The sequence below is a fragment of the Camelina sativa genome, chromosome 17 (genome assembly GCF_000633955.1).
Source record: "Camelina sativa cultivar DH55 chromosome 17, Cs, whole genome shotgun sequence".
NCBI classification, from domain to species: domain Eukaryota; kingdom Viridiplantae; phylum Streptophyta; class Magnoliopsida; order Brassicales; family Brassicaceae; genus Camelina; species Camelina sativa.
Window position 1 is genome coordinate 26,178,543 of NC_025701.1, and position 27,793 is coordinate 26,206,335.

General features: G+C 35.3%; 5 protein-coding genes, 1 long non-coding RNA gene and 1 pseudogene across 7 annotated transcripts in view; 6 read left to right on the forward strand and 1 right to left on the reverse strand.

The window, feature by feature from the left end:
• The window catches only part of LOC104758050 (E3 ubiquitin-protein ligase CHFR-like), a 6,046-nt gene extending 5,401 nt beyond the window's left edge, over nucleotides 1-645 (forward strand). Inside the window, exon 15 of the mRNA XM_010480858.1 lies at nucleotides 226-645. Coding sequence (XP_010479160.1) covers nucleotides 226-424 — 199 coding nt within the window. The 3' untranslated portion in view covers nucleotides 425-645. The remainder of the gene's footprint in view (nucleotides 1-225) is intronic.
• Nucleotides 1,251-2,359, forward strand: LOC104758051. Its single transcript, XM_019239324.1, has 4 exons — nucleotides 1,251-1,753; nucleotides 1,902-1,943; nucleotides 2,022-2,063; nucleotides 2,168-2,359. Exons 1-4 carry the CDS (start codon nucleotides 1,464-1,466, stop codon nucleotides 2,202-2,204), a joined length of 411 nt encoding a protein of 136 aa, XP_019094869.1. The 5' UTR covers nucleotides 1,251-1,463; the 3' UTR covers nucleotides 2,205-2,359.
• LOC104758054 (putative lipoyltransferase-like protein, chloroplastic) lies at nucleotides 11,278-14,051 on the forward strand. Its single transcript, XM_010480860.2, has 5 exons — nucleotides 11,278-12,800; nucleotides 12,909-13,173; nucleotides 13,279-13,429; nucleotides 13,543-13,866; nucleotides 13,959-14,051. The coding sequence occupies exons 1-4, from the start codon at nucleotides 12,667-12,669 to the stop codon at nucleotides 13,848-13,850; spliced, it is 858 nt and encodes a 285-aa protein (XP_010479162.1). The 5' UTR covers nucleotides 11,278-12,666; the 3' UTR covers nucleotides 13,851-13,866; nucleotides 13,959-14,051.
• LOC104758053 (pentatricopeptide repeat-containing protein DWY1, chloroplastic-like) lies at nucleotides 13,964-14,979 on the forward strand. Its single transcript, XM_010480859.2, has one exon. The coding sequence runs from the start codon at nucleotides 14,162-14,164 to the stop codon at nucleotides 14,924-14,926; it is 765 nt and encodes a 254-aa protein (XP_010479161.1). The 5' UTR covers nucleotides 13,964-14,161; the 3' UTR covers nucleotides 14,927-14,979.
• On the reverse strand, nucleotides 15,050-16,562 carry LOC104758052 (annotated as a pseudogene).
• On the forward strand, nucleotides 20,618-21,792 carry LOC104758055. Of its 2 annotated transcripts, none has more exons than XR_762614.2 (3): nucleotides 20,618-20,744; nucleotides 21,140-21,550; nucleotides 21,644-21,792. It is a non-coding gene; the product is annotated as an uncharacterized LOC104758055 (long non-coding RNA). The 2 variants fall into 2 exon arrangements; XR_762613.2 differs by having other exon boundaries at nucleotides 20,622-20,744; nucleotides 21,311-21,550.
• LOC104759809 lies at nucleotides 24,114-26,564 on the forward strand. The gene is made up of 4 exons (XM_010482691.1): nucleotides 24,114-24,341; nucleotides 25,392-25,628; nucleotides 25,783-26,049; nucleotides 26,241-26,564. Exons 1-4 carry the CDS (start codon nucleotides 24,114-24,116, stop codon nucleotides 26,562-26,564), a joined length of 1,056 nt encoding a protein of 351 aa, XP_010480993.1.

Here is a 27,793-nt window from a genome sequence, read left to right on the forward strand (position 1 = left end):
CTTATCATTCTTGATTCCCTCATGTCTTATGTATTGATTTGTAATGATGTCTTTTTATCCAGACCGCTCGAGAATGCCTCTAAATCATGCTGAGATGATAACTGCATCAACACATGTTTGCAAGTAAGTTAATGGTCTAGGGTGTATACTCTTCTGATTTATGGTCCTTTAAGTGTCTTTCGATTGTGATGAGAGATTGTGATGTATGTTATCTTATACATGCAGTGATTGTTATGATAAGCTGGTGGGGTTCCTTTTATACTGGTTCCGGATAACACTACCTAGAAATCATTTGCCAGCGGATGTAGCAGCGAGGGAAGATTGTTGGTATGGATACGCATGTAGGACACAACACCACAACGAAGAACATGCTCGTAAACGCAACCATGTATGTCGTCCTACCAGAGGGAATCATCACTTTTAGTCCGTTTTTCATCTTTTGTTGACAGCTTTTGATTATATTTGGGGGATAAGTTACACTCAGATATATTGACTTATGGAAGTTAAAGTTCCATAACACGTGAGTATACATTTAGTGGTGTCTTCCTCACACTAACTTAAAAATGAGAGAACATGTTCTGATCCATGTTGTTGAGAACATCCTCTGATCCATGTTATTTCTTAAAAGTACTATAATTTTTGTTCTTTTTTTTCCTTGATCAGCTCTTTTAGATCACCATTGCTACCTTTATAATCCCCACTAACGCCTCTACAAGATTTTAACTCTCGACAACTTCCGCCTCCACCAGATATGTAAATCTCTGTTATTATCTCTTTCAAATCCATCACCGTCACCTCAATAACCACCACCACCTCATCCTTATCCACCACCATTATCATGATAGCATTAGAGGCTGGATCTCTTTTCGTTGTCGGAAATTCGTTCACACCGGAATTGTTCGTTGTTGCCAGTCTCATCTTTAAAAACAAATGTATCATTTTATAAAAACTATAGATTGAAGGGTTAATTTGGTTTTAACCCAACCATAACCTTCCACAAAAAGAGTCATTTACCTGGAAAAAACTGAACCATAGTCATTTTATTAGGTTTTCTTTAGAATTAGGCTATTAGTAATAGAGAATTTAGCCAAATATGCCATGTACATTACCAATCTTTTTGGCCAATGCCACATTTCCCAAATCTTTTTTCCGCCTACCACAACTTATAGACAAAAAAAGAAAGAGAAATCTAACAATTGTGCAATGCACAATAACAACTGTTAAGAGCAATTCCACTTTCGGGAATTCATTTTCCCGCTTGTCATCGACGTGAAGGAGAAAGACGTTTTTACCCTCGCTTGTTTTGCAGAGAGAAAAAAAAAATAAGATTTGACACGCATACATACATTTATTAGGAGAATTTTTTTTTTTGTCAAACAATTATAAAAAACTTTTCATATTCTCTTCTCCTCTTTCTCGGCGACTAAAACCATACTCACTCCATCACTTTGACGCTGGCAATAATGGATCGACAACCTACTCTCAAAACCTTCCTCCAAATGATTCTTCGACCACGTGCACCGTCTCTTCCGCCTGACAAACAAGGCAAGGTCCCTATTTCTGAAATTCTCCCTATTGAATCTAGCTATGGAAGTCGTCCATCTCTATTTGTCGCATCCATCTCTTTTTGTCGGTACTATGTTATCTTTGTTGTATGGTGCTTTCTGAAGGTATATTTTTTTTCATCCAGTGTTGACGACACCTTCATAGTGGCGACAAACCACCAAGTCAACCTTCTCGGTGGACCCATCATGTAAAGTCTTCACAGTTGTCCCTCTACGGATGTTGTCTATCGATAGCAAGAAATAATGGTCCCTCGTGTATCAACATTCTGTGGACCAAATCCGGTAGGGTTTGAACAAAAATGTCTATTATTAACGAACCATTTGTCTGTCGTGTAGAACTCATGTAAGCCCAATGGACCAGATCCAAAGTCCACCCAGGTGTGCCTATCTCGCTTCTTAAATTGTCAATCATTTAATTAAACCGATTCAGATCTAATAATCATTTTGCTCGTGTAGATCTCTTGTCAATCAGACGGACCAAATCCACATCCAACCAAGGTAATGTTCCCGAGATTATGTCCTTCTAAATTCTTTCATTGCTCAGATTTGATTTGTAATTTATCCAACCTCTCCACTACTAATAATTATTTTCGATCGTTCAGCTCTCTTTTGGATCCAACCCAGGTAATGTCTAGATAAATGATTTTGTCCGTCCAAAATCTTTTATTGCTCATAAGTTATTTGTTATTTTGTATAAGCTTTTGTAGTTCCTTTTGTGCAATGTACTTCCTTTTCGATTATCACTCTTGTTGTACTTTTGTTAAAGTTTGTCTAATCATCATGTCACGAACATATTTTCTATCCTAATTGTTTCTTCACTTAGTTGTCTGATGAACAAGTTTGTATATAGATTCTTGTCCCTGCACTTGTAGTTTATATGTTGTCTATTGAACCTACAGTTTTGAGATCTTGTCGTTTTTGTCCACCGGCCTAGTAGTTATGGTCTATCGACATGCAACTTGGTTCTATTCTTTTTTATTCTTTCAATTAGACTGAATATACCTTACTATGAGTATTTGCCAACCACACAATCACCAAAATTCTCAGCAAGAATAACAGCAAATATTGCACATATTGTCTATCATAATTTTGGTCCCAGACTAGTGAACCAAACAAATTGTCCAAAATTCCCCAATAACTCGTCTACCATATACTCACAAACGAGTAGACCAAATAAATAGTCCACAAATTATCTAATAACCTATCTATCGTTTGGTTATGTTACCTTATATATTTAATGCCCGCATGAGACCACTTCAACAAATGCTTATTTTTTTTTTTTAGGGGTCATCAAAATCGTACTCCCCTCATTAATGCTCTCCTTTGATAGCCACAAAACAGTCCCATCCATCATCAATGCCAACTCCTTCTATTAAGTAAGGGCAATATCCTCTTTTCACGTTATGCCACAATTATGGTAAGTGACACTGCTCGAAAGGGAAAGAGGAAAATGACAATTCCCGAAACTTTAGTTTTGAAAATAGTATTTCTCACTAAAATCCCTCAAAAAAACATTATACCTTTTTGCAACTCAAACATAATAAACCAACGATATTTTTTTTTTGTTTTCCTTAAGTTTAAACTTTCTCTCTCTCCAAACCTCCGCCAGCCAGTCAGGTTTGGGCTCTGTCGCAATTTCCGACGGCCCTCGGCATTTTCCCTTTGGACTCAGTTTTGACAATACATGGATTTTCGTTTTTGGCGGTTTACAGATGTTCCCTCACAGGAAATCTTTCTTTGGATTCTGTGGTATATCTGGAAAGCACGTAATGATAAACCTTTTAGTAATATGGATTCAAATCCTTTTGCAATTTTGCGTTTAGCGGAGGATAAGGCAAAAGCCTGGATTCTGGCTCAGACAGCGGATATGGTACCACCATTGGATATTAACCTTCTGGTTGGACCTTGTGGAGGTGGGGGATTAGGGGTTCCTAGGTATTTGTTGAGTTATCTTTGTTTTGTAGATGGGTCTTGGAAAGCGACAGATTGATATGCTGGTAGTGGATGGTTTTGCATGTCGCCTAGGGGAGACGACCCTACTATGGGAGCAGCCAACCTTCGCCGTAGTCTTTCACCTCTTCATGCTGAGATTGAAGCCTTTATATGGGCTACTATGTGTTGTATGATTGGGACGGATAACCAATCTGCCGTCTTCCTCACCGACTGCTCCGACTTGGTGAAGATGGTGTCTTCGCCTTCCGAGTGGCCAGCTTTTACGCCTTATTTGGAGGACATACAGGCGGATAAAGAGGAGTTTGGTTCTTTTTCATTACTCTACGTTCCTCACTCTCAAAATGGTAAAGCGGATAATCTAGCGCGACGTGTTCGTTCAGTTTCACACTTAGTTACCTATGTAAACAATGTTCCTTCATATTGGCTTGTTTTAGCCAATTACTCTGTTTTCAAAAAAAAAAACCTTCATCTTTCTCCAAGCCACCATTTTTTCTCCGAACCTTAAATTTTCTCTTTCCAAACTTTCAACTCTCTCATTTCAACCATCCATCTCATTCAGTTGCCCCTAGAAATTTATGATTCAAAAGACACATGTGTTGCACCTCTGGTGGACCAGATCTAGTTTCCAACTAGGTTATAGGCAACCAAATTTATGTATTTTGTCTCTCGATAGACAAAATCCGGTGGACCAGAATGGTAAACCAGATCCGGTGGACCAAATTTAGTAAACCAGACTGATAGACCAAACTTGTCCATTTTACTAAGTACTCTTCTCCATCACGCAGATCTTCTAAAGCCACAAGTGATTGACCAAATGATTAACAAGTAATGCACCTTAGGAAGATGTCATCCACAATCATGCCATGTTTACACTTCAAAGCACATATTTGTTAGAAGAACCAGATCTGGTGGAGCAAATTCTGTAGACGAGGCGACCAAACAAATTGTCCATAATTTCCCTAGTTAGAATTACGAGAATATGCACCAATTACACAAAGGGATTTTAGTTGAGAGTAAGACATTTAGTTAAAATCTTTTCTATTCTACCACAAGAGAAAACTCCTTTCTTGTATTACCACAAGAGGCATTTAAAAAGTCATATATGCCCTCTTCTTTATAAGCGAAACTGAAACTAATTGTGTCCTTTTTATGACACCGTATAAACATGAGGCGACATTGTATAGTTACAATATTGACATTTTATTTGAGCAAAAGAAATGAGCTGTAAATGTTTTGAACAAGAAAAAAAAAAAGCTAATAGAGAGGAAAGGTGTAATAACAAGGTAGACATGAATTTTTCTTTTTTGTAGATAAGTTTTATTGTTGATTCTCGTAGACAAATTCTAAATTTTTGGGGCTATAGACAAGTTATTTTTGATGAATTTCTAGAAAAGGTATTTTTGTAGACAGGGTTGAGCCGATAAACAAATTATCAAGTTCATTTTGACAGATAAATTCCAATTTATTGGGTTTGTGGACTAGTTGTTATTGCTTAGTTTGTAGACAAGTTGCTTTTGATGGGTCTATAAAGAAGTTATTTTTTTTTTATGGGTGTTAAAGAAATTTTTTTTTTCTTAGGTCCGTTTAGAAATTGTTATTGTTGTTTTTGGAAGACAAGTTCTTACTTGTTCGGATTTTAGACAAATTGATATGTTTTTGTAGAGAAGTTGGTTTTGTTGTTTGTGGACAAGTTTTAATTTATTAAGTCTGTATACAAGTTAAAAAATTTTTGGTAGACAACTTAGTTTTGTTGTTTTGGACAACATTCAATTTTTTTGGTCTATAAAATTGAATCTTGACAACAAAGTAAGATCGTAGTGGACAAATATGGAATAGATAGACAAGTCGTAAAGTATGTCCATCAAAATATTAGTTACATCACAAAATATTATATACATCACACAAAAATATCCTCTATTAGTAAATTTTCCTCGACTGCGGAACAAAAAAGCCAAAGTTTTGTGTTGGAGCTTTTGGATAGACAGCTAGAAAACAATGGAAATAAGGAGTTGTGTTTCTTGATTTTTGGTTTTTAGAGAAATGGAGAGACAAACAATGGAAGGAGAAAAGGTTAAGTGTTCTTCTATATACTTTAATTTAAAATTAGTCTAACAAATGATGAAAAGACAAGACACCAAAAGAAAAGTGTTGGTTCAGTTATGTCTAAAGTTGATCAGGATTAGTTTAGTCACTTAACGTTATGAATTTGATATTTTTGTAAAACAGGTATGCAATATGGTAGACCCAATAATTTTTTTTTATAATTATTAGAAAACTCTTACACAAATTCTGGAGAGAAATTAAGATATTAAGCATGAGTTAATGTAGTATTCTCTCTCTTCCATGACAAGTTTTTCTTTCTTGTGCTTCTAATTTCAATTTAGCCTTTCACCGGATTTTCTCTCCTTCTAACGATTGAGTCTCTCTCCATATTACTGGATTCTTTTTATCTTTCGACTTATCTCGACTTGATCTATGTCACCGACCCTCCAACAAACGAAAAAAATATTTCTTGTTAAATCTAATTTTTCTTTACTTTTCCTTTTTCGTCATTGGAATCTTCTTTTTTTTTTCTCTCCAGTTAACACGAACGAGTCTATTTTGTAAATAACTTTACTTTTTTCCAACTGCATTTGCTATTTACTTCAATATAACAAGTTTTTTATAAGTTAAACGCTATTTAGAAAACATGCTATTCTTTTCCATAAACATGTTTTTTTTGGAAAACACATTTATGTTTTGACAAATAACATGTTATTCAATTAAAATGTTTACATGCTATTTTCTAAAATCTTACGAAAATTGTCTCTTTTCCATCTTTACCACCAAATCTTTTTATCCTTTTGTCCAACTCCAAACCAACTCAATCTTTATGTAAGATGGGTATAGTTATTGACTTATTTCCCCATTAAAATAAAATCCATTACTGTTATAAACTGGATAATTACTGATGTGATTATCCATCACTTAAAACCTATCTCTTTCTACTATTTTATTATTTACTTCTACTCTAACTAACTTGTACTTATCCTATTTTAGCTTGGGCACAAAGCTACTGTGGTATATATATATATATGTGCGATCATTGTTGTAAGAAGTAGAAGTAGAGAGAGTGAAGTAATAACACTAATGTTTCATTGTTGTATCTCTCTGCCTCCACTCTCGATCTCTTTCTCCCTTTATTATAGTATATACTATCATACATATGTATATACACATATACATATATAATATACTATTTTTATATATTTGCGTTATGTTTTATAACACGTTATCAGAACGATGTCTTTACCGCTGCAGATTTTAAATTTATATTGTTTCGATTTATGTTTATAGAACATATATATTATAGACATCGTGAAATTATACCTTTTTCCGGATTGATCGTCATAAGTTGTAGGCATTGCTTCCTTTTTGATCAAATCTATAGCTAAATCATATCCGAATAGATGGTTAAATGGTAGGCTCTGCCTCCTTTACGATCAAATAAAAGCTATGACTTTTTCTAGATAGATAGATCGTTATATATGGTAGGCTCTGCTTCCTTTACGATCAAATAAAAGCTATTTCTTTTTCTGGATAGATAGATCGTTATATATGGTAGGCTATGCCTCCTTTACGATCAAAGAAAAGCTATGTCTTTTCCGGATAGATAGATCGTTATATATGGTAGGCTCTGCCTCCTTTACGATCAAATAAAAGCTATGTCTTTTCTGGATAGATAGATCGACTTCCAAAGACATCAGATTCATAGTTATCGATGTCTAGTGTTCTCCAAAGTCTCAAAGAAACTCATGGAATTTTAAAGACATTTTTTTCTTAATGAAATTATTATGTTGAGTCTATAAATAAATATGGTATCGCAAGATCGGCCATATTGGAGACACACATGTACATGATTATATCATACAAAAAGAAAGATGACAAAATAATAGTAAATATGAAATTATTTTATGCTTTAAGTATAACAATACCGGTCAAACCATCCCGGTCAATCAATGATATTAAAAATCATTGAGAATTTGTTCAGAGGAACAAAAGTTCTTTCAAAAGTATTGCATGTCCCCGTTCACATTTCATGAGGTTGTAAGCATTGCACTTCATTCATATTTAAGGTAACATCTAATTTATATTGAATTTATTTAAGTTTATTTAAATTCATTTAAATTTCTATTTATTGTTTATGGAGTCGATGGTTATATACCTCCTCCTTAATTCTGTAGTAGGCTATGCCTCCAGAATCATATAGTGTTGGCCCATTCATCATCCTTTTGGATCAACAAGCTCACTGTATATATGATGGTTTGATTTCTTTAATAAATCCCCAAATTAAAGCCCAAAAATAACCGATCTAAAAATAAGATTCGGTCAAAGATGAATGGTCATAAAAAGTCATCATCTTTAGAGGGGATAATACTAGTCCCACATCTCTATAAGGATCACAGATAATATATATGACCGAAATCGGTATGTTATTGATCCTAAAGTGGGATTCAGTACGAGATGAATAAACTCCAAGAGTTATCATCTCGAGGGGAAAATTAAAGGAATCCCACATCGACAATAAGTCGATAACCTTTGGTGAATTTGGCACCCCAGAGCGATATAACTTTGGTGAAGTCATATCCTATAGTTTATCACATATATATGTCGCATATGATAAAGTGGAACATCCATGATTTTCACTCTTGAAATGAGCTATAATGAATCGTTCATAGCGAAACCCTAAGAGATTGCAAAACGGTTCTTGGTGATTTAATCTCCATGTTAAAACATGGAACATGCAGTTTTGCATGTAGTCAATATTGTATATGACACCAACATTTTATAAAGAAATATTTCTCCCATGTTATGTATTCATGGTTGGAAATCAAATATTTCTCATTTTGAATCTTATGGGTGTGTGATATATATATTTTAAAATGCTCCTCCACACCGCATAAAAATATACCATCCAAAGAGGATGAAATATATAGATGCAGGAGATGAGTCTCCGCTCTAATAATATTGAGCCATCTTATGAGAGATGTGCCTCTTGCAAGATTTTCATATCATCATGTTGGATGATAAAGATCACATCACTATGGGGAAATCATAGAATAGTTTGGATCTTTGAACAAATGAATATAATGAATGTGAACTTGATTGTTCAAAAGTTCAAAAGACCACTATTCAAAATGTATACTGCAAATCAAATGCAAAAAGCTGATGAATGATATTTCATATTGATCCTCGCTTAAATGAATATGAACTTGTAGTTCTGAGAAATCTCACATCCCAGGTAAAAATGCTCCAATAAAATATGTCTCTGACGGATGATATACTAAGTCTATGACACATAAGAAACGTGATAGATTACTTTGGTTCCTAAGATAAATAAAATCCTCGAAAAGAAAAAGGAGCAAATTAAAAGGAGGATTATACTCTCAAAAGAGGAGGAAATGAACTTCTAAAGAGGAGTAGATAGACTCTTAAAGAAGAGCTAATAGACTCCTAGAGAGGAGCACATAAACTCCTAAGGAGGAGCAAAGATACTACTCAAGAGGAGCAGAAAAACCGATTGATATGGTTAATAACGAAATCATGTACCTGAATAAAATCATTTATATAATTATTAAAGAGATCTCGATTAACCATGTCATCACAGAAAATATGGAACCAAAGACATAATGTCGACAATAAAATGATATAGCGCAAATGTGATTAATGAGGATCATAAATCTCCGCTTTGTGAGCGTATAGAGATATATATTGGCCAATAAAGAGGTAATCAAGTCTATATTAAACTCGTATGAAAGACGGGTAATTTTTGGACTAGTGGTCCAAGCATCAAAATGGTATAATGATATAACAAAATGGTGTGTCGCGCCATGTTTTGTTAAAATACCTTATCAAACAAAATGGATGCTATATAAATGACTTGAAATATGCTTCATGGGATGCTTGAAGAGCTTATCCCAAAAAATATATGATATCGTAATTATGTTTTTGAAAACATAACAGTGATGATTTTAAACATCATCAAAACTCTTAAAGAGTTATTTGGAATAAAAGATCTTGGAAAGACAAATATGTCTCCAGATATTCCAAACTAAACATCTATCAAAATATATGTTATACTAATCACTTCTAAAGGAAGTCAAATATATATATACATATATATATATAGTTATATAAGATCATATATAAATGCTGACGAGCATTTATATATTTTATGAATTGTGCATAACATTTTCTACTAATCCCTTTGCAGCATATAACTCATTCTCTATGTAGATTTTGAGTATGAGTTAAAACGTATCTTCTATTGCAAAGGTATTAACTTGGGCTTAATATATTTTGGAGCCCCCAAGTTTGGTTTAGTTAGTTCTCCAGATGGAAGATCTATATCGGACTAATATAAAGATAAATCGCAAAACAACGATTTCACGACGTTTCAGTGATAGACTTTAGCCGTTGCTTGTTCAAGTCATGCCAAAATAATTGTGCTCATATGTCGTATCGAGAATCCCTAATGGCTCGGATGATGCCCGAACGTCAACCAATAGTTCTCTACCTAAGACTGGGGCCTCGTAACATGTTGGCGAAGAACTTCGAACTGAGGGTTTGATCAGCATCAACTAGTTAATGCTTGTTGAGATCCATTAGCAAGAAGCAACTGAAAGGCAACAACACTGACTCTGTTGTATATGTCACCCAAATCAAAGGAAGCTACACCAAGAGCGACAAAACAAGACATATTCCTCTCTTACACTCAAGAATTCGAGAAGAATAAGGAAGTTGATAGCCAGTCCATCAACTCAAGTAACAATGTAGCAGAGTTACTTACAAAGGTGCTTCCGACTACCTCATTCAGAATGCATTTTCAGAGATCAAAATGCATATTTTGAAGATGATACTTCCACGGGGAGAATATGATGATTCGCGTGGCTGCACTCTTTTTCCCTTATTATGGTTTTTATCCCACTGGATTTTTCCATGATAAGGTTTTTAACGAGGCAGCAAATAACACGCAAAATATCGATCTCAAAGAAGAATGTCAATGGTGAAGGTCTATCTCTCTTCAGAAGAATGAAGAGAATGATCGATACAGATCATCTACGGAAGATATGAAGAAAAGTAGACTCGTTTGTTCGAAGCAAAAAATGATCGATATGAGTCACCTACGAAACCTATGAAGAGAAAAAGACTCGTCTTTTCTAGGAGAAGATTGTGTCACTATACTTTTTTTCCTTTATCATGATATTTATCTTATATGGTTTTTCTATGATAAGGATTTTATCGAGGCAGTATACAATAAGTAAATGGTGATGGATAATTAAGGGGGAGTATTATAAAATGGATAATTATTGATGTGATTATCCATCACTTAAAACCTATCTCTTTCTACTATTTTATTATTTACTTCTACTCTAAGTAACTTGTATTTATCCTATTTTAACTTGGACACAAAGCTACTGTGGTATATATATATATATGTGCGATCATTGTTGTAAGAAGTAGAAGTAGAGAGTGAAGTAATAACACTAATGTTTCATTGTTGTATCTCTCTGCCTCCACTCTCGATCTCTTTCTCCGTTTATTATAGTATATACTATCATACATATGTATATACACATATACATATATAATATACTATTTCTATATATTTGCTTTATGTTTTATAACAATTACTTAATTTTCTTTGAATTTTTTTCTAGTTTCTTATATTAATCTAAAATTATTATGTAGTACTAGGAAATTATAATATATATATATATATATATATATTTTATTTGATATATTATTCTCTTAAAAATAATTTTAGAAGAATTTTTCAAATTTTTTTAAAAATAATTGGCTCATTTGAGCTAATTTCCTTGTTGACAAAAAAAAAAAAAGAATTTTTCAAATTTTCTTTTCATTCATATTTTAATTTATTTTGTGTTATATTCTGCAACTACCTCATTACTACTATTCAGCCATTTGTTATCCAATCATAACCATAACTTAATCGTCTTCTCACGTTTATCTTTTAACCATTTTCTATGAAGTACATTGGTTTCAACTTCTAGATCAATTTTTGGTAGTTTGAACGTATATTCGAGTTTGTTTCAAATATTTGTATTTGCTTTTTTCGTTTATATCATTCATACATATTATCTTACCGAATACAAGTGTAACATAGATATGCATTCTGGGTACTACGATGCTTCAAATTAATCAATAGTGTGTATAAATCAAATTAATTTGGTAACTGGTAAGATAATATGTATGAATGATATCATTCAAATAGTGTGTCTTCCACGGTCTAACTCCAAATTCACTATATTTTGTAATTTTTAATCCCTAGTCTTCTTCCTCATCAAGGAGGTCAACATCAAAATCAAAAACCCTAATTGACGCCGCCTCTGATTCTCTTTTTCTTGCTTATAATTGTCACTAATCTTGCGGGAATTAACAAACCCATTACAGATGAATAAAAAATCAGTCATGTCAGCGCATATATATATTTTTATTGATAATTCAAAATCAGTCTTTAATATTCTTCTAAAACACTTTTTTTTATTCTTCACTAAAAAAAAAAAAAAAGAATCGATCAATAAAATTGAAAAAACATGGCTCAGAAGTGCTTGAAAGGTAATCACGAGATTAAAAAATAATCTCAATCATGTGATAAAAGGTCATTTTTTCTTCATCATCGCCACAATTAATATTTTTCTTTTCGTTCTCGCACCGAAAACCATCAACACAAATTGAAATCATTCAAAAAAAAAAAAAAAATCATAGTTTGAAATGATAAGGAGATTATCGTTTGTCTTAACAAAAAGAAAAGAAAAATCGTATTTATGAAGATAAACGATAATTTCTTTTCATTTCAAAACATAATTTGGACAAAAAAAAAGCGAAACTTGAAGATTTTGTGTGTTTTCTGAATACAATTCTCAACCTTTCGGTTTCTATGCCTATTTATACTAACACACTAACTAGGGCAAAACCTTATTTTCAAAAGACCAAAGTAGCCCTAACAATGTTCTAATATTTCGAAACTACCCTTCATCGTTTCATCGGTGTCTCCGCCATTTTCTATCTCCAAGAAAAACATTGAATCTTCTTCTTCTTCGAAATTCTTAAGCCTTAAAAATTTTGGTAATTTATCTCGAAAAACATGATTTTTTCCATCGCAACAAGCTCTGTTTTGAACCCGAAGCTATATCATCACCATCATAGTAACCTCAACAGAAACAGAGCATCAGCATCTGTCCAGATGATAAACTCGGAGAATCACAAAAACCCAAGAAAGTAAAAGTTCTTTCTTTTCAATCTTAAGTCTCTCAGGAATTTTATCGAACACGTTATCTGCATTCCGCCATCAATGCATATAACACATACGCTGTTTTTTTTTGGCAGGTGCGAGTGTTTCGATCTCTACGATCAATTGGTTCCATACAAGAAAGCTTGGTCATGGCAAAAAAGCATTGTCAATGAGAAAAAAGCTCTGATTGAAAGAAACCAAGAGTGCCCTGATACAGTAATTTTATTACAGCATCCTCCAGTTTACACAATGGGAACTGGAAGTTCAGAGGATTATCTCAATTTTGATGTAAAGGATGCTCCTTTTGATATCTATCGAACTGAACGTGGTGGTGAAGTCACTTACCATGGTCCTGGTCAGGTAAAAACACAATTCAACTCTCATTTGTTTTTCTTACAATTCCATCAATAATGTTGTGTTGTTGTTGATAGTTGTAAGTTTGAATGTGATTGTTTGAAAATGTAGTTAGTTATGTATCCTATAATCAATCTCCGGAATCACAAGATGGATCTTCATTGGTACCTTAGGAAGCTTGAGGAAGTAGTCATTCGTGTTCTTTCCTCTGCTTTCTCCATCAAAGCTTCTCGTCTTGACGGTTTCACTGGAGTTTGGGTTGGTATGTTCCTCAATCTATCACTTTTGTTTTACTTTTTACTGTGATTTGATCTGATCGTGGCAGTGAAGTAATACATATATGTATTTTGTTTGGTTTGATCTCTTTGTGTATAGGCAACCAAAAACTGGCAGCGATAGGTATCCGTGTGTCGAAATGGATGACATATCATGGTCTAGCTCTTAATGTCACAACAGATTTAACACCGTTTAACTCAATAGTTCCATGTGGGATAAGAAACCGTGGGGTTGGAAGTGTAAAGGGTTTGATTGAGGTTGGAGAACACGTAAATGGGGACATGTGTTATACTAAGCTTGACGATTTGGAGTTGTTAGATATAGCACATGAGTCGTTACTAAAGGAATTCTCTGAAGTTTTCCAGCTTCAGATTGAAAAGAAAAAAGTATTGAAACTGGAAAGCTAAAGGATTTGTGTCAATGGTAACAACAAAATCTTTGAATTCTTAATCATATATGTTTTCAATTAGCATTTGTGAATCTTGTTCTTGATCAGAAATTTTTTATCTTTTCAGATTTGTTGACACACAAGTGATTTATGAGATAGTGGTTATGAAGGAGACTTTTTTGTGGACCAGTGCTAATAGGTAAACAGTGGTTTTATTGGCAGTTTGTGAAGTTGTTTGTGTGTGAGAGATTGGTCTCTCTATTTCTCTCTCCACATAGTGAGTTACCCTCCAAAGAAAGCTTATCTGTTTCTCGAACTGACCACAAAGGGATGGCTTTGGAGGCTGCTTTCTCCATGAGTTTTTGCTCCTTCCCTGTCCCTAAAGCAATCCCCTTTGAGAGAGAAACTTCATCTTTTCAACGAATCACCTCAAGAGTAAAGGGAATTGCGGGTGAGGGTGAAGTTCAAAGCTTTGTCGAACCCGAGAAAAGGATAAGCTTTGATGGAGTTGAGACCAAAGTGAAGGAAACTGCTCACAAAATGTTTGTTAAAACCGCTAAAAGAAACTTAGATGGTTCGAATGGTGGCAGATTAAAAGCCAGAGAACTTTCTTACCGCAGGGGAAACGAGAAAAACACCAATCCAGGTTCGGTAGTTAGAAAAGATACTACTTTACAACATATCTCGCCTTCTGGTCAGTCGACAAAGGTTAGAAGAGATAAGCCAGAGATTTCAGGTGAGAAGAAAGCTATTGCAGATAGAAGCAAAGCCTACGTAAAGCTGAAATCTTTAGAGAAAGAAGTGAGAGATGCAGGCTATGTACCAGACACAAAGTATGTTCTTCATGATATCGACGAAGAAGCTAAAGAGAAAGCATTGATGCATCACAGTGAACGTTTAGCTATCGCTTTCGGTCTTATAAACACGTCTCCAGGCACTACTATAAGGGTGATGAAGAATCTGAGGATATGCGGAGATTGCCATAACTTCATAAAGATATTATCGAGTATTGAAGATAGAGAGATCATTGTAAGAGATAACAAGAGGTTTCATCATTTTAGAGATGGTAGCTGTTCTTGTGGGGATTATTGGTAGAATTTTGTATGAAAAGATTGTTAATTTCAACCATATTCATTATACTAATTTTATATGCTCCTCCTCAACAAACATATCAATTGATCCTCTCAAAGACACCAAATTGAAATGTTCAGACCAATATTGAAAACTGAATGAAAAACTTAAACCAAAAAAATCAAATCGAAGCCAACCATAACATAAACGTTGAACACAAATGCTAGAAGGTACCAAACCCTTCAATCCTACATAATTACATCAGTGAAATGACAAACACTCTTAATTACATGAAAATATATAGTATATCACAATATGCATATCATCAATCACACTCTCTCTCTGTTTCACTTTGGCTTGCTAATTCTCTTTTCTTAGTAGCCTTGTACAAGGAATAAATATAAGATGCAAACCCAAGGATCCCAGCTAACAGAGCTCCTCCCTTAAACCAGTCAACATCATCATCCATAAACGAAAACGCCAACACAACGAAAATGTTAGCTAAAGGTGACGCAGAGAAGCTGACGACATTAGAGAAAAGAGAAGACGCTAAACACACAAGACCCACTAGCCCTAAAGACATTACTTGCCACGCAAGTGATAAACCGATAAGACTCAAAACGTAAAGCGGCTTCCCCTTTTTAAACGTCTCAAAATCTTCCTTGATATCTTTGAATTAACCGCTTATGAACAATCCAACCAAACATATCAACGTCGCAATCATAGAAGCGTTGGTTTGCATCAACATCACCGCGGAAACTCTACTGTTTGTGTTCGGTATGACCCTTTTGAACCCTAATTGCATGATACAAAGAGATAAAGAGAAGGCTACCGTGCCAAAGAGGCCACACCAAGCACCATAGCTCATTTTCGAACCTTCACCTTCGCAGGGATAATAGGCATCATCCGAGGATGTAATGCCTGTGGCAATTCCAGAAAGGACGATGGATAATATGATCCAACGGTTGAATTTGTGTTTGTTGATGATTGCTGTAAATATGGAAGTGAAGATCAACTGTGTTGTAAAGATCCAAAAGAAGAACACACAATGAGTTCTCCCTATCGCATAGAGTTGGCTATAAGCAGCAAAGAGGACACCGAGAGAGATGTAAAGAAGAAATAGTTTGACAAAAGACGAAGAAGATTGAGTTTCTCTATGGGTGGAGAACAAAGAACGCCATAAGAGAAGAAGCAACACTGTAAATGGAAATGCAGCGTTCTGGATAAAAGACTGAAGCCATGTGCCTTTAAATTGTTTAGGGTCATCACAAACATCTCGTCCTGTTTGGATGAAGTAGAAGTTAAGAAGAAGTGTGGCTAAAACACGTCCTGTTACAACCAAGCCCGAGCAGACAAATATACAAATCCACCAGTTTCGTTTCTTGATAATTTGAGGTATTGAAGTCGTTGCTCTTGGTTGATTCTCAACTCCAATATTAGCTTCTTCTTCTTCTTCTTGAAATAAAAGTATAAAACCAACAAAAACTCAAACTTGTATAAATTAAAACATTCATCGGTGTAATATCAATGTGCGAAACGTACGTACCTTGTGTGATTCGGTCCGGAGTTTCATCAGTGTGTAAACCCATGAAGTTCCTTGTGGAGGATGGAACGTAACTACAAATATATTAGAAGAATGTTTCACTCTAGATGGATTTTGTTTTGTCTCATACAAACATATAGGCAGCAATGAAGATTGCAACTAGAAAAAAAAAAATATAGCCATGACGTTGCATCACATATATTATGTATTATTTGATAGTACGGTCAACTAAGCAAAGATTAAAAGATACACAATCAAACATGCCAGCCAACAATACCCAACTGGTTTAGAATTTCAACGCGGTGCAAATGATTTTATAATGTCGTTCAAATGATATATTCATCGTAATGCTTCAAACCAAAAAAAAAAAAAACAAAACGAAAATAATGAAATAAATATAATACACTAATTTTCAAATTGTACGTGGAGTCTTTCTCCCTTTATTAATTAGGAAAAATGTCATTTAAATCCCCAAGTTAGCATTTTCGTTGATTTAAATCACGAAATTTTTATTTATTGAAAAAAATCCTTACTTTTTTCTTGACTTCTATTTAAATCATAAAGTCTTGTTGACTTCGCCGTTTGAAGCACAACATTAACTGGCTAGACAGAGATATTAAACGGGGTTAATTAGACGTTAACGAGATCCGTTAGTTGGTAAAACGACGTCGTTTTTTTTTTTAATTACATCCTCAAATCGAACCCGATTATCAATTCCTTTAATATATATATATATATATATATATATATAAATGTCTAATGATTATGTTCTATTACAAATGAATAATAATAAGAAATTACATGATCGCTTTCTATTTTCTTGTTTAATTATTATATGAGTTATTTAATTGATCAACATTCTTTCGTTTGTTGAATTCAACACAAATCCATCTCTTTCGTTTGTTGAATTCAACACAAATCCATAATGAAAAAGAAATACTACAAAATATTCGGCTATAGTGGAAAAGTACGAGAACTTAATTTGATTAGCACCGCAATTCGACTCCTCGGCCTCGAGTTTCATCCGTAAGAAATGCCACATACGTTTACAAACATGAAACATGATTTTCCAACCAAGATGATGACAGATCAGAAGTTGAGCAGACTGCATGAGACAAACCATTTGTCCTCTATAGGTCATACGGCTAATTTGACTCAACTCATGAATCAGGTCTCCAAATTCAGGTTAGTTGATAATTCTATAAACACTCTTCTCGTCATTTTATTAAGTGTGGTCCAACTTAAAATTAATTGGTAATGAGTAGAAAGAATTTTGAACTATATATATGTTAGTTCTAAATGTCGCTAAAGTTTCGATATTGACCATTTTAATACACCCTCCTCGCACGCTTATGACAATTCCATTAGAACTACTCACTGTTCTGTAAAATGTGAAATTATAGATTTATTTTTTAAAGCAGATATCAATACATTTGATTATATAATTGTAGAAAAATAAAGTCATAGAGATTTTTTGAGAAACTTTACAAAATTATAGAAAATTCTCTAGTAGTCATTTAAATTCTCACTTATTCATTTTCTATAATTTTATTAAAGTCACCAAAATCTATATATATTGGAATCTCCCGACCGCCATCTCTTAGTGGGTCCCATGTACAATCCTAGCTAGTTCATAGACTCACATTTTTATTGGACATCACGTTTTCTCACTAGGCCCATGAACCCATCAATATCTGATGGCCAATTTACTACGTCCAGAAGATTTTAAAAACTTGTTACTGTCTCTACAAATCACCATATGATCTTTCTCTGTGTTTATCCTCACTCGCACAGTTCTGACAGTTACTTCCCGAAAGATCACCCATCCTGAGACTACTCCAGCATAAGCCCCTTAACTATGAAGTTACACTACAAGAAAACATGGTTTTTACGACTACAGTTGGTGACTACAAATGTAGTCGCCAAAAATGGTGACTACGTAACGACTAATATACGACGATTTTACGACTACAAATATTTGGTTGTATATCAGTCGCTTTTTGGCGACTACGTATGGTAGTCGGTAGTTTAGTCGTAATTTAGCGACTATTTTATGACTATATTGCATACCAAAACATGTAGTCGCTAAATAGTCACCAATTTAGTGACTAATATGCGACTCATAGTAAAGATTGCTAAGAGGTCGCATATCAGTCGCTATTTAAAAAAAAATTATAAAAAAAAAATTAATCTTGAACACTTAACCAAACTCCAAAACCTAAATTATAAACTGCAAATCTTAGAAATTAATTATTCAACCATAAATTCATATATACAAATATATATATATATATATATATATATATATATGTATGTATACATAAAACCAAGATTTAAAAATTTATAAGAATATCTAATTATTATAGTATATCCAAAAACTGAGACCTAACATTTATAAAAATTACAGTTTTCCAAATCTTATATTTTTATCAAACTTAACCTCAAATCTTAAAAGTTAAATCTATACCCCAAACCCTATACCTTAAATTTTAAACCTTTATATTGCATATACAGAAACTAAATTATACACGATTTAACCAAAATATAACCATTATATATATATATATGTATAAAATCAATTAGTAAAACTATTTAGTATTTACATATACTTTAATCTTTCTAAAATTTATTAAATTAGTCATTTTTAAACCTAAAACTAATCATTTGGGCCTTAAAAAGCTTTGTATCACTTTGGGCTTTGATATAATCGAAATTTAGCCACAAAAGGAAAACAGAACATGATTCTTTTGGGAGCTCGCAGTTTGCGACGTAGTCCCTCCCCTCTCCATACGGAGTTTCAAGCCTTGATATGGGCTATGGAGTCTCTTCGTGCGGCAGGGATAGATTGTCCCAATTTTGAGTCTGATAGCTCAGAGTTGGTGGCGATGGTGCAGGCTCCCGACGACTGGCCAGCCTTCTCGCATTTGTTGGAAGAATTCCATTCGCTAAGTTCATCCTTCTCCTCCTTCACTTTGACCCAGATTCCGAGGACTTCTAATGTGCGAGCTGATTGTCTGGCGCACTCTTCTAGATCTTTAGTTTCTGCACTTACTTTTGTAAACTCTTCACCTCCAAATTGGGCAACCAATTCTGGAGTCACCTTTTAATTTATTTAAATGTTTGGTTGAAAAAAAAAAAAAAAGGAAAACAGAACACAAAAACAAAGAAATGCTAAACCTAGATTTTGTGCGTCCGTTCCTCGACAAAACAACATCACTCTCATTTCTCATTTCTCTATTTNTGGGCTTTGATATAATCGAAATTTAGCCACAAAAGGAAAACAGAACATGATTCTTTTGGGAGCTCGCAGTTTGCGACGTAGTCCCTCCCCTCTCCATACGGAGTTTCAAGCCTTGATATGGGCTATGGAGTCTCTTCGTGCGGCAGGGATAGATTGTCCCAATTTTGAGTCTGATAGCTCAGAGTTGGTGGCGATGGTGCAGGCTCCCGACGACTGGCCAGCCTTCTCGCATTTGTTGGAAGAATTCCATTCGCTAAGTTCATCCTTCTCCTCCTTCACTTTGACCCAGATTCCGAGGACTTCTAATGTGCGAGCTGATTGTCTGGCGCACTCTTCTAGATCTTTAGTTTCTGCACTTACTTTTGTAAACTCTTCACCTCCAAATTGGGCAACCAATTCTGGAGTCACCTTTTAATTTATTTAAATGTTTGGTTGAAAAAAAAAAAAAAAGGAAAACAGAACACAAAAACAAAGAAATGCTAAACCTAGATTTTGTGCGTCCGTTCCTCGACAAAACAACATCACTCTCATTTCTCATTTCTCTATTTCGAATCGCGATGACTTGTCCGGCCAAGCCTCCGATCGTCGTCTTCCACGTCCCGTCGATTTGAGTCTATCGGGTAAGTCTTCTTTCTCTAATCATCTCCCCCTTTTCTCTAGGACTTCTCGAAAAAACTATTAGATCTAAACCTTTCAGATCTGTTTTAGTCTGAGACCCACAAAATGAATCTTCGTCCAAGATTTTTATTAACTCTTCCTCATTTCATTTGTCGTCTCTGCTCTCAAATCCCAAGCTTTCCCTGTAATTTGAAACCCTGATTTTACGTTTTAATCTCGAAAAGTCCAAGCTTGTTCTGTAATTTTTGTATTTCATCTTTGTTTAATGGACACAATTAGGGTTTTTACGGAGGTTCCCGGATCTTTAAAATCGACTTCGTTCACATTCACCTCAGTTTTGGTGTGTTTATTTGATAAAACTCGATATGTGTTAACTGGATTTGTTGAAGTTGAAGAACATGTCAAGAAGCTTGAAGAAGCAGTTGGCTGGAAGAAGATAGGTAAAAGCCTTATGTTTATTTTCGATTATTACTCTTGTATATCAGATTATTTCAGATCGAGCATAAATTTTAGTTGCTTAACATTTTTTCTGCGAGTCCATGTTAGTCAAAGTTGCTAGGTTTGGTTTTTGAATATGAGAGTTTCTTCTCTTTCCAACCCAATTTCAAAGGAATAAATTAAACTTTGGCTTAAAAGTTCTGTGTCTTTAGTTTGTGTTTTATTTTGATTTTGAATAGATTAGATTTCAATTCAAGAAGCAAGCCACCAGATATATAATTAGGTTTATAGCTATGTTGATTGATTTGTGTTCTGTGATGATTATGTTAAGGTGAGTAGAATCATAGATTTGAGCTATATTAATTTGGGTCCTACGAAAATCTGAATCTTGTTGTAGGACCTGCGAGGTCATGTTCTTTTGTCTGTTCGTTGCAAGGAGGCTCATGGTCACCATGCTCAAGGGCTCTCATGTTTAAACCAATGCAGCACCCTTCGTTGTATTCAACCTGTCAAGAAGCTGTATAGATCAGTTTTCGCATCTAACAGTTAGGATTCTTTTGTGTTATAGATTGACATGGACACTATTGAAGTCAATAACCTGAATAGGCAATTCATATTCCGTCCTTCTCATGTTGGGCACTCCAAGGCTAAGGTATATTTGCTTGAGCTAAGTCCAAGGGAATCCAGTTCATAAGAGAATTCATGTGACCATATATAATCAAAGTTGTTAACCAAAGTTGTTGGGTTTGTTGAATCCAGTTTAGGAGGTATATGTGAGCAACCTGGGCTCATTCTCCATCGCTTCAAGGTATGTAAGCAGCCTGAGCTCATTCTCCCTCGTTTGTGTTTGTTAAATCCAGTTTAGGTATATGTAAGCAAACTTCTTTCTTCTCCATTTCAGCTGATTTCTCTCTGATGGTGTCATTAAGCAACCTGAGCTCATTCTCCCTCACCTTAAGTTCCTTAAGAGATGCTTCCATCTGCTCAGCTTCCTTTCTCCTTGTCTCGGGTCTCTACAGTTTGCTTCAGGTCAAAATCTTTAACATTCATCTCAAAGTAAGAATGAGGACAAAACACAGGAAAAGATAATGTGCTGATTTGTAGGGACGGTAAACAAGTCTTTAAATCCTCCCGCACGTAAAAAACTGACCGTCGTATATGGATGGGCTCACGGGATTAGTGAGAGGACGTGAGGCCCATTAAGGAAGGTGGGCCCATTGACTGGGATTATATATGGGTCCACTAAACGGTGGCGATCGGGGAGTTATAAGTGGTATCAGAGCCAAACCATGACGAGTGTGGAGTCAAGTGGGCTCACACCGTCGGGGGTGACGGTCTTGATACGCAACGAGGACATTGCGATCTGTTAGTGAGGTTGAATTATGACACCCTAGTTTGCAGAGAGGTTTAAAAGAATTAATTTGTCCACCTATGTCACCAAAGTGCACTTACTTTTTTGGTCAAGGGTCCTAAGAGAACTCTAGAGTTAAGCGTGCTCTAGTTGGAGTAGTCTAAGGATGGGTGACCTTCCAGGAAGTGATTGTCGAAACTGTGCGAGAGAGGACAAAATGCAGGAAAGGATCATGTGGTGACTTGTAGGGACGGTGAACAAGTCTTTAAAGCCTCCCATACGTAGCAAACTGACCATCGTATATGAATGGGCTCACGGACCTAGTGAGAGGACGTGAGGCCCATTAAGAACGGTGGACCTATTGACTGAGATTGGACATGGGCACACGAAAAGGTGGCAGTCAGGGCGTTACAGCTATCATTTGGTTGGAGACAGAAATGCAAGATATTGTTTTGGTATGGGGTAGCTGGAGGATTGACAAAAAAGCGATGGCTTTTTGACGTTGATAATATGAAAGGTTGCAAGATTATAAATGCTGATAATGAAACCATGTTTGAAGACTTTACTAGTATGGTGTTTGAAAATTTTGGTTTATGTGAAGGAACTTGTGGAATACATCCGAGCTATATGTTAGAGAGATTTAAAAAAAGTGTATGCGATATGTCACCGATGTTTGTTACGAATTAATAATCGACAGTTTGAAAATAATCTCAAACACTGCAGCGGAGAACCCATCTGGCTATATGTTTAGATTGAAGAAAATTGTGGGGGAACATTGTTTGATGATGTTAAACCTTACACCATAGATGTTAAACCCAACACCACTGTAACATGCGCGAATCAGATTCCCGGTTTGGGAGGTGCATCGATCGATGCACATGGTTCATTGGTCGATGCAAGTTCGGTTTGATTTCCTGAAAGTTGAGTATAAAAGAGATACTTTGATTTCCTTGGCCGAGTTTAGTCATTTTCTGGGAGAAAAGAGAGAAAAGAAAGAGAGAAGCCGTTCTTAAGAGTTCTTGGAGTTTTTGTTGCCTGTTCTTGAAAAATCTTGCCTGTGGAGTGGAGATTTGTAGCTGGGATCGTTGTAGGAACTTGCTATGAGTGTAGATCCGTCAGTTTTAGAGTCAGAATCTTCTTTGGCAAAGGTGAGTGCATGACCATGGCTTATGTAAGCTTGAGATTTCTCTGATTTTTGTGTTTATGTGTTATATGGTTGATTCCTTGGCTTGTTAGAATGTTTTTGAGTCACATGGGGCTTTGTGAGGCTTCTTTGTGGCATTAGATCCAGTGTGATGTGTTTAGGAACAAAGATATGGCGAGGAGCTTTAGGGAAGCCGATGCTTGGCATGTGTGATGATCAATGCACTATGTGCATCGCTCGATGCAGTGCAAGGACAGCGCGATAAGACCTAGGAGCATCGGTCGATGCCATGTGAAGGTGTCGATCGATGCAATTAGGGATTTCGCGAAATTTCGAGCATGCATCGACCGATGCAACCCCAGTCAGTGTCGGTTGATGCCGTTTTCTGGTTTGTTTGTTGATTTTTGTTGGTGGTTGGAGTTATCTTGTGTGTATAGCCTATTAGACGGGAGAATTGTCTCACTGAGTGTTTATGATAATACTCACGCATCTCATATGTGTTGTGGTACAGGTAAAGGCAAAGTGTGATCGTGGAATCAAGGCGATGAAGAGGAGGATGTTCTAGTGGTTTGTTGATGTTTGTCTAGCTTCTGTCAGGTTGCTAAATTTGAGTCATTAGAATGTTGCTAGGTTGCTGGTTATTTGTTTTATGACTCTTTTCGATTGAACCATTAGTTATTGGTTATTGATTATTGATTTAATGGTATTGTTTGGTTATTCCGGTGTTTGGTTTCAATGTGGTTAGGTGGTTAGTGAGTATAGGATCACTAGTTTAATATCATTTTAAAAAAGGGGTCGGGTCGTTTCAACCACTGAGGAAGAATCCAATACTCCAGAAGTCATTTTTTTGACGATTTTGTTGAAGTTGCAGAGGAAATGGGAAAGAAAGATGAAGAGTACTATTGTCGGAAGGGAGATAGTGAAAATAATGTAGGAGAAAAATCAAGAGATGATGATGAGAACTGTAGATTTGATTACTATGACGATAGTGATAGTGCAAGTTCAGGGGATGAAGACTATCATTTATACTCCAATTTTGTACCGGATGGAGGAGAGGAAACATTGAATGAAGGAGTTGGAGGTGGGTGTGGAACAGATGAAAAGGTGTCTAAAAAAAACAAAAACTTCTATTCCGCAACACTAATTCTGCCATTGAGAAGGAGGTACCCAAAATAGAAATGGGAGCTGGTGATTTAGTGGTTGGGAAAAAGTTTGAAAGCAGAGATTTGTTGTTGACTAGATTGAAGATTTTAAGTGTAGTACAAAAATTTGATTTTAATGTTTGTTCATCAGCGCCCCATTTGTTAATTATTGAGTGTTGGGCACGAGGTTGTAAATGGAGAGTACATGCTTCAACAATTGGGGAATCTTTGGTGATGCATATTCGCAAATATTTTAGTGAACATACATGTTCTGTTACGGAACAATCAGCTCGTAGCCGTAATTTAACACCACTAATCTTCGCTCATTTAATTAGACAAGGATTTTATTGGTGGTGTAGGAAGTTCTGTTGTGCCAAATCTTGTGGTTAAAGGCCTGAATCTATGCTATGGAATAAATTAAGGTGCAAAACAAAAATAATTATAACATACTTTACTCTTTTAATTATATTGTGTACACTTAATTTCATAGGGTATAGGAGATAGGAGTTACAATTTTGAACTTATAAATTAGCTGTACGGGTTGTTTTCATGGGGAAAAAGTTAATAACAAACTGTTATGTTTTATGTACTAGCCTAATTTATAATTTATATACTAGCCTAACAAAAGTTAATGTATAATGTGCCTTACAGATTTGTTATTATTTCCAACTACGTCGTAGAGTCTAACCCAATTAGGCTAGTAGTATGACCTGTACATTACACATATATAGAATTTATTTACTAGATGCTGTTCAATACTGATGTGTTTTAATCAATATTTCCTACTATACAATAGCTTGGCTACTGGAAGGCACATCAGACACTTCTAAAACCGTGAGAATATGTTAGGAGTACACCTAAAAGTGGATACACTGAATTACCTTCATATTTATACATGCTGAGGAGCTCTAATCCGGGGACCCTTATGAGACTTGAGGTTGATACACTAGACATATTTAAGTATGTTTTCATAGTGATTGATGGTTGCATTCAAGAATTCAGGTATATGTAGATAGTTGTTGTTGTTGATGGAGCCTTTTTGAAGGGTGAATACAAAGAGACTCTACTGATAGCAACAACACAAGATGAAAACTTTAATATATTTCCATCAGCGTATGCGGTTGTTGATACAAGGAATGACGAGTCGTGGGAATGGTTTTTTAGGCAATTGAGTTGTGTAATTCCTGATGATGAAAGATTTGCACTGATATCTGATTGGCACAAATCTATAGGGAACGCTATTGGTAAAGTATACCCCCTTGCCAGTTGTGGAATTTTCACATATCATCTTCACAAGAATATTATTCTGAGATTTAGTGGAAGTGAAACATTCAGACTTGTTAATAAAGCAGCTGCAGTGTTCTGTATAGTTGATTTCAATGAAATCTTTCATCAAATTGAAGTTGTTAATCCGCAATAGCATGCTTACTTGCATCGTGCATATGTATGCAAGTGGAGCAGGGCTCACTTTCCTGGTGATAAAGTACAACTTCACAACGAGAAACATTGCAGAATCGATAAACAAAGTAATGAATCCTGTTAGAGCTTATCCCATTGCCGAGTTACTAGATGTGGTCCGAAATATGCTGACACGTTGGTTTGCTAGAAAGAGAAAAAAAGCTACCGCAATTCCAACTGTACTGACGAAAGGAGTGGAGAATCTGTTGGAGGTATCATGCTTCATTAACATATCATTTACATATACTTTGACCATGGATAATTGTATTTGTTTTGATTTTGTAAACACTTATGGAAGATCCCAGAACTCGCTGATGATATCTTGGAAAATATTGTGTTTGTTTAGGTGGAAAATTGTGTTTGTTTTGATTATGTAAACACTTACGTTTTCATTTCTTTATAGGCACGTATTGAACATTCAAGGCGTCTAAATTTTGAAGAAATTGATAATCAATTTCAAGTCACAGGAGAAAAGACATGTTCATGTAGGCATTTTGATTTGGAGAGGATTCCAAGCTTACATGCTATCACAGTCGCAGAGAAGGCTAAACAATCCCGTATACAACAGTGTCATGCATACTATCGTAAAGACAACCTCTGCAATGGTAATGAGAAGTCGATAATGCCGATAGATATGTCCTGCATTGTTCTACTACGGTTACATTGTATAAATGTAAACTGTCTTTCGTTAGGAATCCTCCAGAAAGACCAAAGATGTCGAGAATGAAGTCTTTTTTGGAGGTCACGTTGGAGACAAAACGGCCCTGTAAATTACGTGCTTTTTCTCAATGTCAACAAGTTGACCACAACCGTACGACATGTCCAACTAATATGTGGGGCACTAGTTATAGTTTCAATGCAGAGAAGTGTCAGAGTCTTGTACTCCTTATCGGTAGTATAAGTTTGAATTTTGGTTAGCAACTAATGTACTCCTAATTTATCATTTTCGTTGGAAGCTTCTCTTATCAGCAGTTACTAAAGCATGTATGACCATGCATGTTTTTTGGTGCCAGCATACATCCATTCTTCTATGGCTCACTAACGCTTTTGTAACATCTTTTGGGTGTAATAACGTTTGTTTTTAGTATGTCTAATGCGCAGTTTGTAAATAAGTTAGTGTGTGAAGCAACTAAGATCTTATGGGGTAATTAAGCGAAAGCATAAACATACAACCTACAATCGAATCATATTGTATAAAAAATATGATTTTTATACCTAAAAAATATAAGTAAATAAACTTTTTAAAGGTATATTTTTACAATAGTACAAACCGTTATCCTTTAAGAAAGAAACTGGTTCATTTATTAATAAACTTGTCAACAAATTCCTTATAGCAATCAATGGCATATTTTGTTTCTGAATTTGTTGACGTCTGCATCTGTTATTTTACCCATATCCTCCACGCTACATCCCATTGTGTGCATATCCAGGAATTTTACATAAACGGGTCCACAGTCGCTAGTGCGTTTGTTCTGATATAGTCCCTCAAGGCGCTCCCAAGTGTACGACGACGTGTCAGTCGGTTTCCCCCATGACTTTTGGGACGATTGAATTGAGTACCCATGTGAGGCCCTTGACAACATGTTCCATATATAAGATTCTAACACATCTCAATTCTCATTATACTCTATGAAAGAATCTAATATCTGGAATTTCCACGAGACCATATTTATAACGAGGCCAACCCAATGCGGATTTTCCCAGTTCATCGGGACGTAGAGTACATCAATTTTCTTAATGAACTCTGTTTTGATTCCTCCTGCAAATTTTCCCCAAACAGTTGATTTCCAATAAATGTATGGCCTTAAATTCTTACTCTAAGCAAATTTGCCTTTCTCTGCATCTGGTTTTGTTTTAAACTCTTCATAGCTACTCTTGATAATCTGGGTGAACCAAGGGTTTAGACATGCAACTATTCTCTGTATTAATATGTCCCCTTGTTTCCTCCACAAGAGA

What these genes read in the sequence shown, in the direction of transcription:
- LOC104758054 (XM_010480860.2), top strand. Translation starts at nt 12,667, where the DNA reads ATGATTTTTTCCATCGCAACAAGCTCTGTTTTGAACCCGAAGCTATAT. An exon ending in CTTACCATGGTCCTGGTCAG is followed by an intron (nt 13,174 to 13,278) that starts GTAAAAACACAA and finishes TTGAAAATGTAG; the next exon opens with TTAGTTATGTATCCTATAAT. An exon ending in TTTCACTGGAGTTTGGGTTG is followed by an intron (nt 13,430 to 13,542) that starts GTATGTTCCTCA and finishes CTTTGTGTATAG; the next exon opens with GCAACCAAAAACTGGCAGCG.
- LOC104758051 (XM_019239324.1), top strand. Translation starts at nt 1,464, where the DNA reads ATGGATCGACAACCTACTCTCAAAACCTTCCTCCAAATGATTCTTCGA. An exon ending in CTTCTCGGTGGACCCATCAT is followed by an intron (nt 1,754 to 1,901) that starts GTAAAGTCTTCA and finishes TCTGTCGTGTAG; the next exon opens with AACTCATGTAAGCCCAATGG. An exon ending in CAAATCCACATCCAACCAAG is followed by an intron (nt 2,064 to 2,167) that starts GTAATGTTCCCG and finishes TCGATCGTTCAG; the next exon opens with CTCTCTTTTGGATCCAACCC.
- LOC104758053 (XM_010480859.2), top strand. Translation starts at nt 14,162, where the DNA reads ATGGCTTTGGAGGCTGCTTTCTCCATGAGTTTTTGCTCCTTCCCTGTC.
- LOC104759809 (XM_010482691.1), top strand. Translation starts at nt 24,114, where the DNA reads ATGGGAAAGAAAGATGAAGAGTACTATTGTCGGAAGGGAGATAGTGAA. An exon ending in TAGGGAACGCTATTGGTAAA is followed by an intron (nt 25,629 to 25,782) that starts GTATACCCCCTT and finishes ATCAAATTGAAG; the next exon opens with TTGTTAATCCGCAATAGCAT. An exon ending in GAGTGGAGAATCTGTTGGAG is followed by an intron (nt 26,050 to 26,240) that starts GTATCATGCTTC and finishes ATTTCTTTATAG; the next exon opens with GCACGTATTGAACATTCAAG.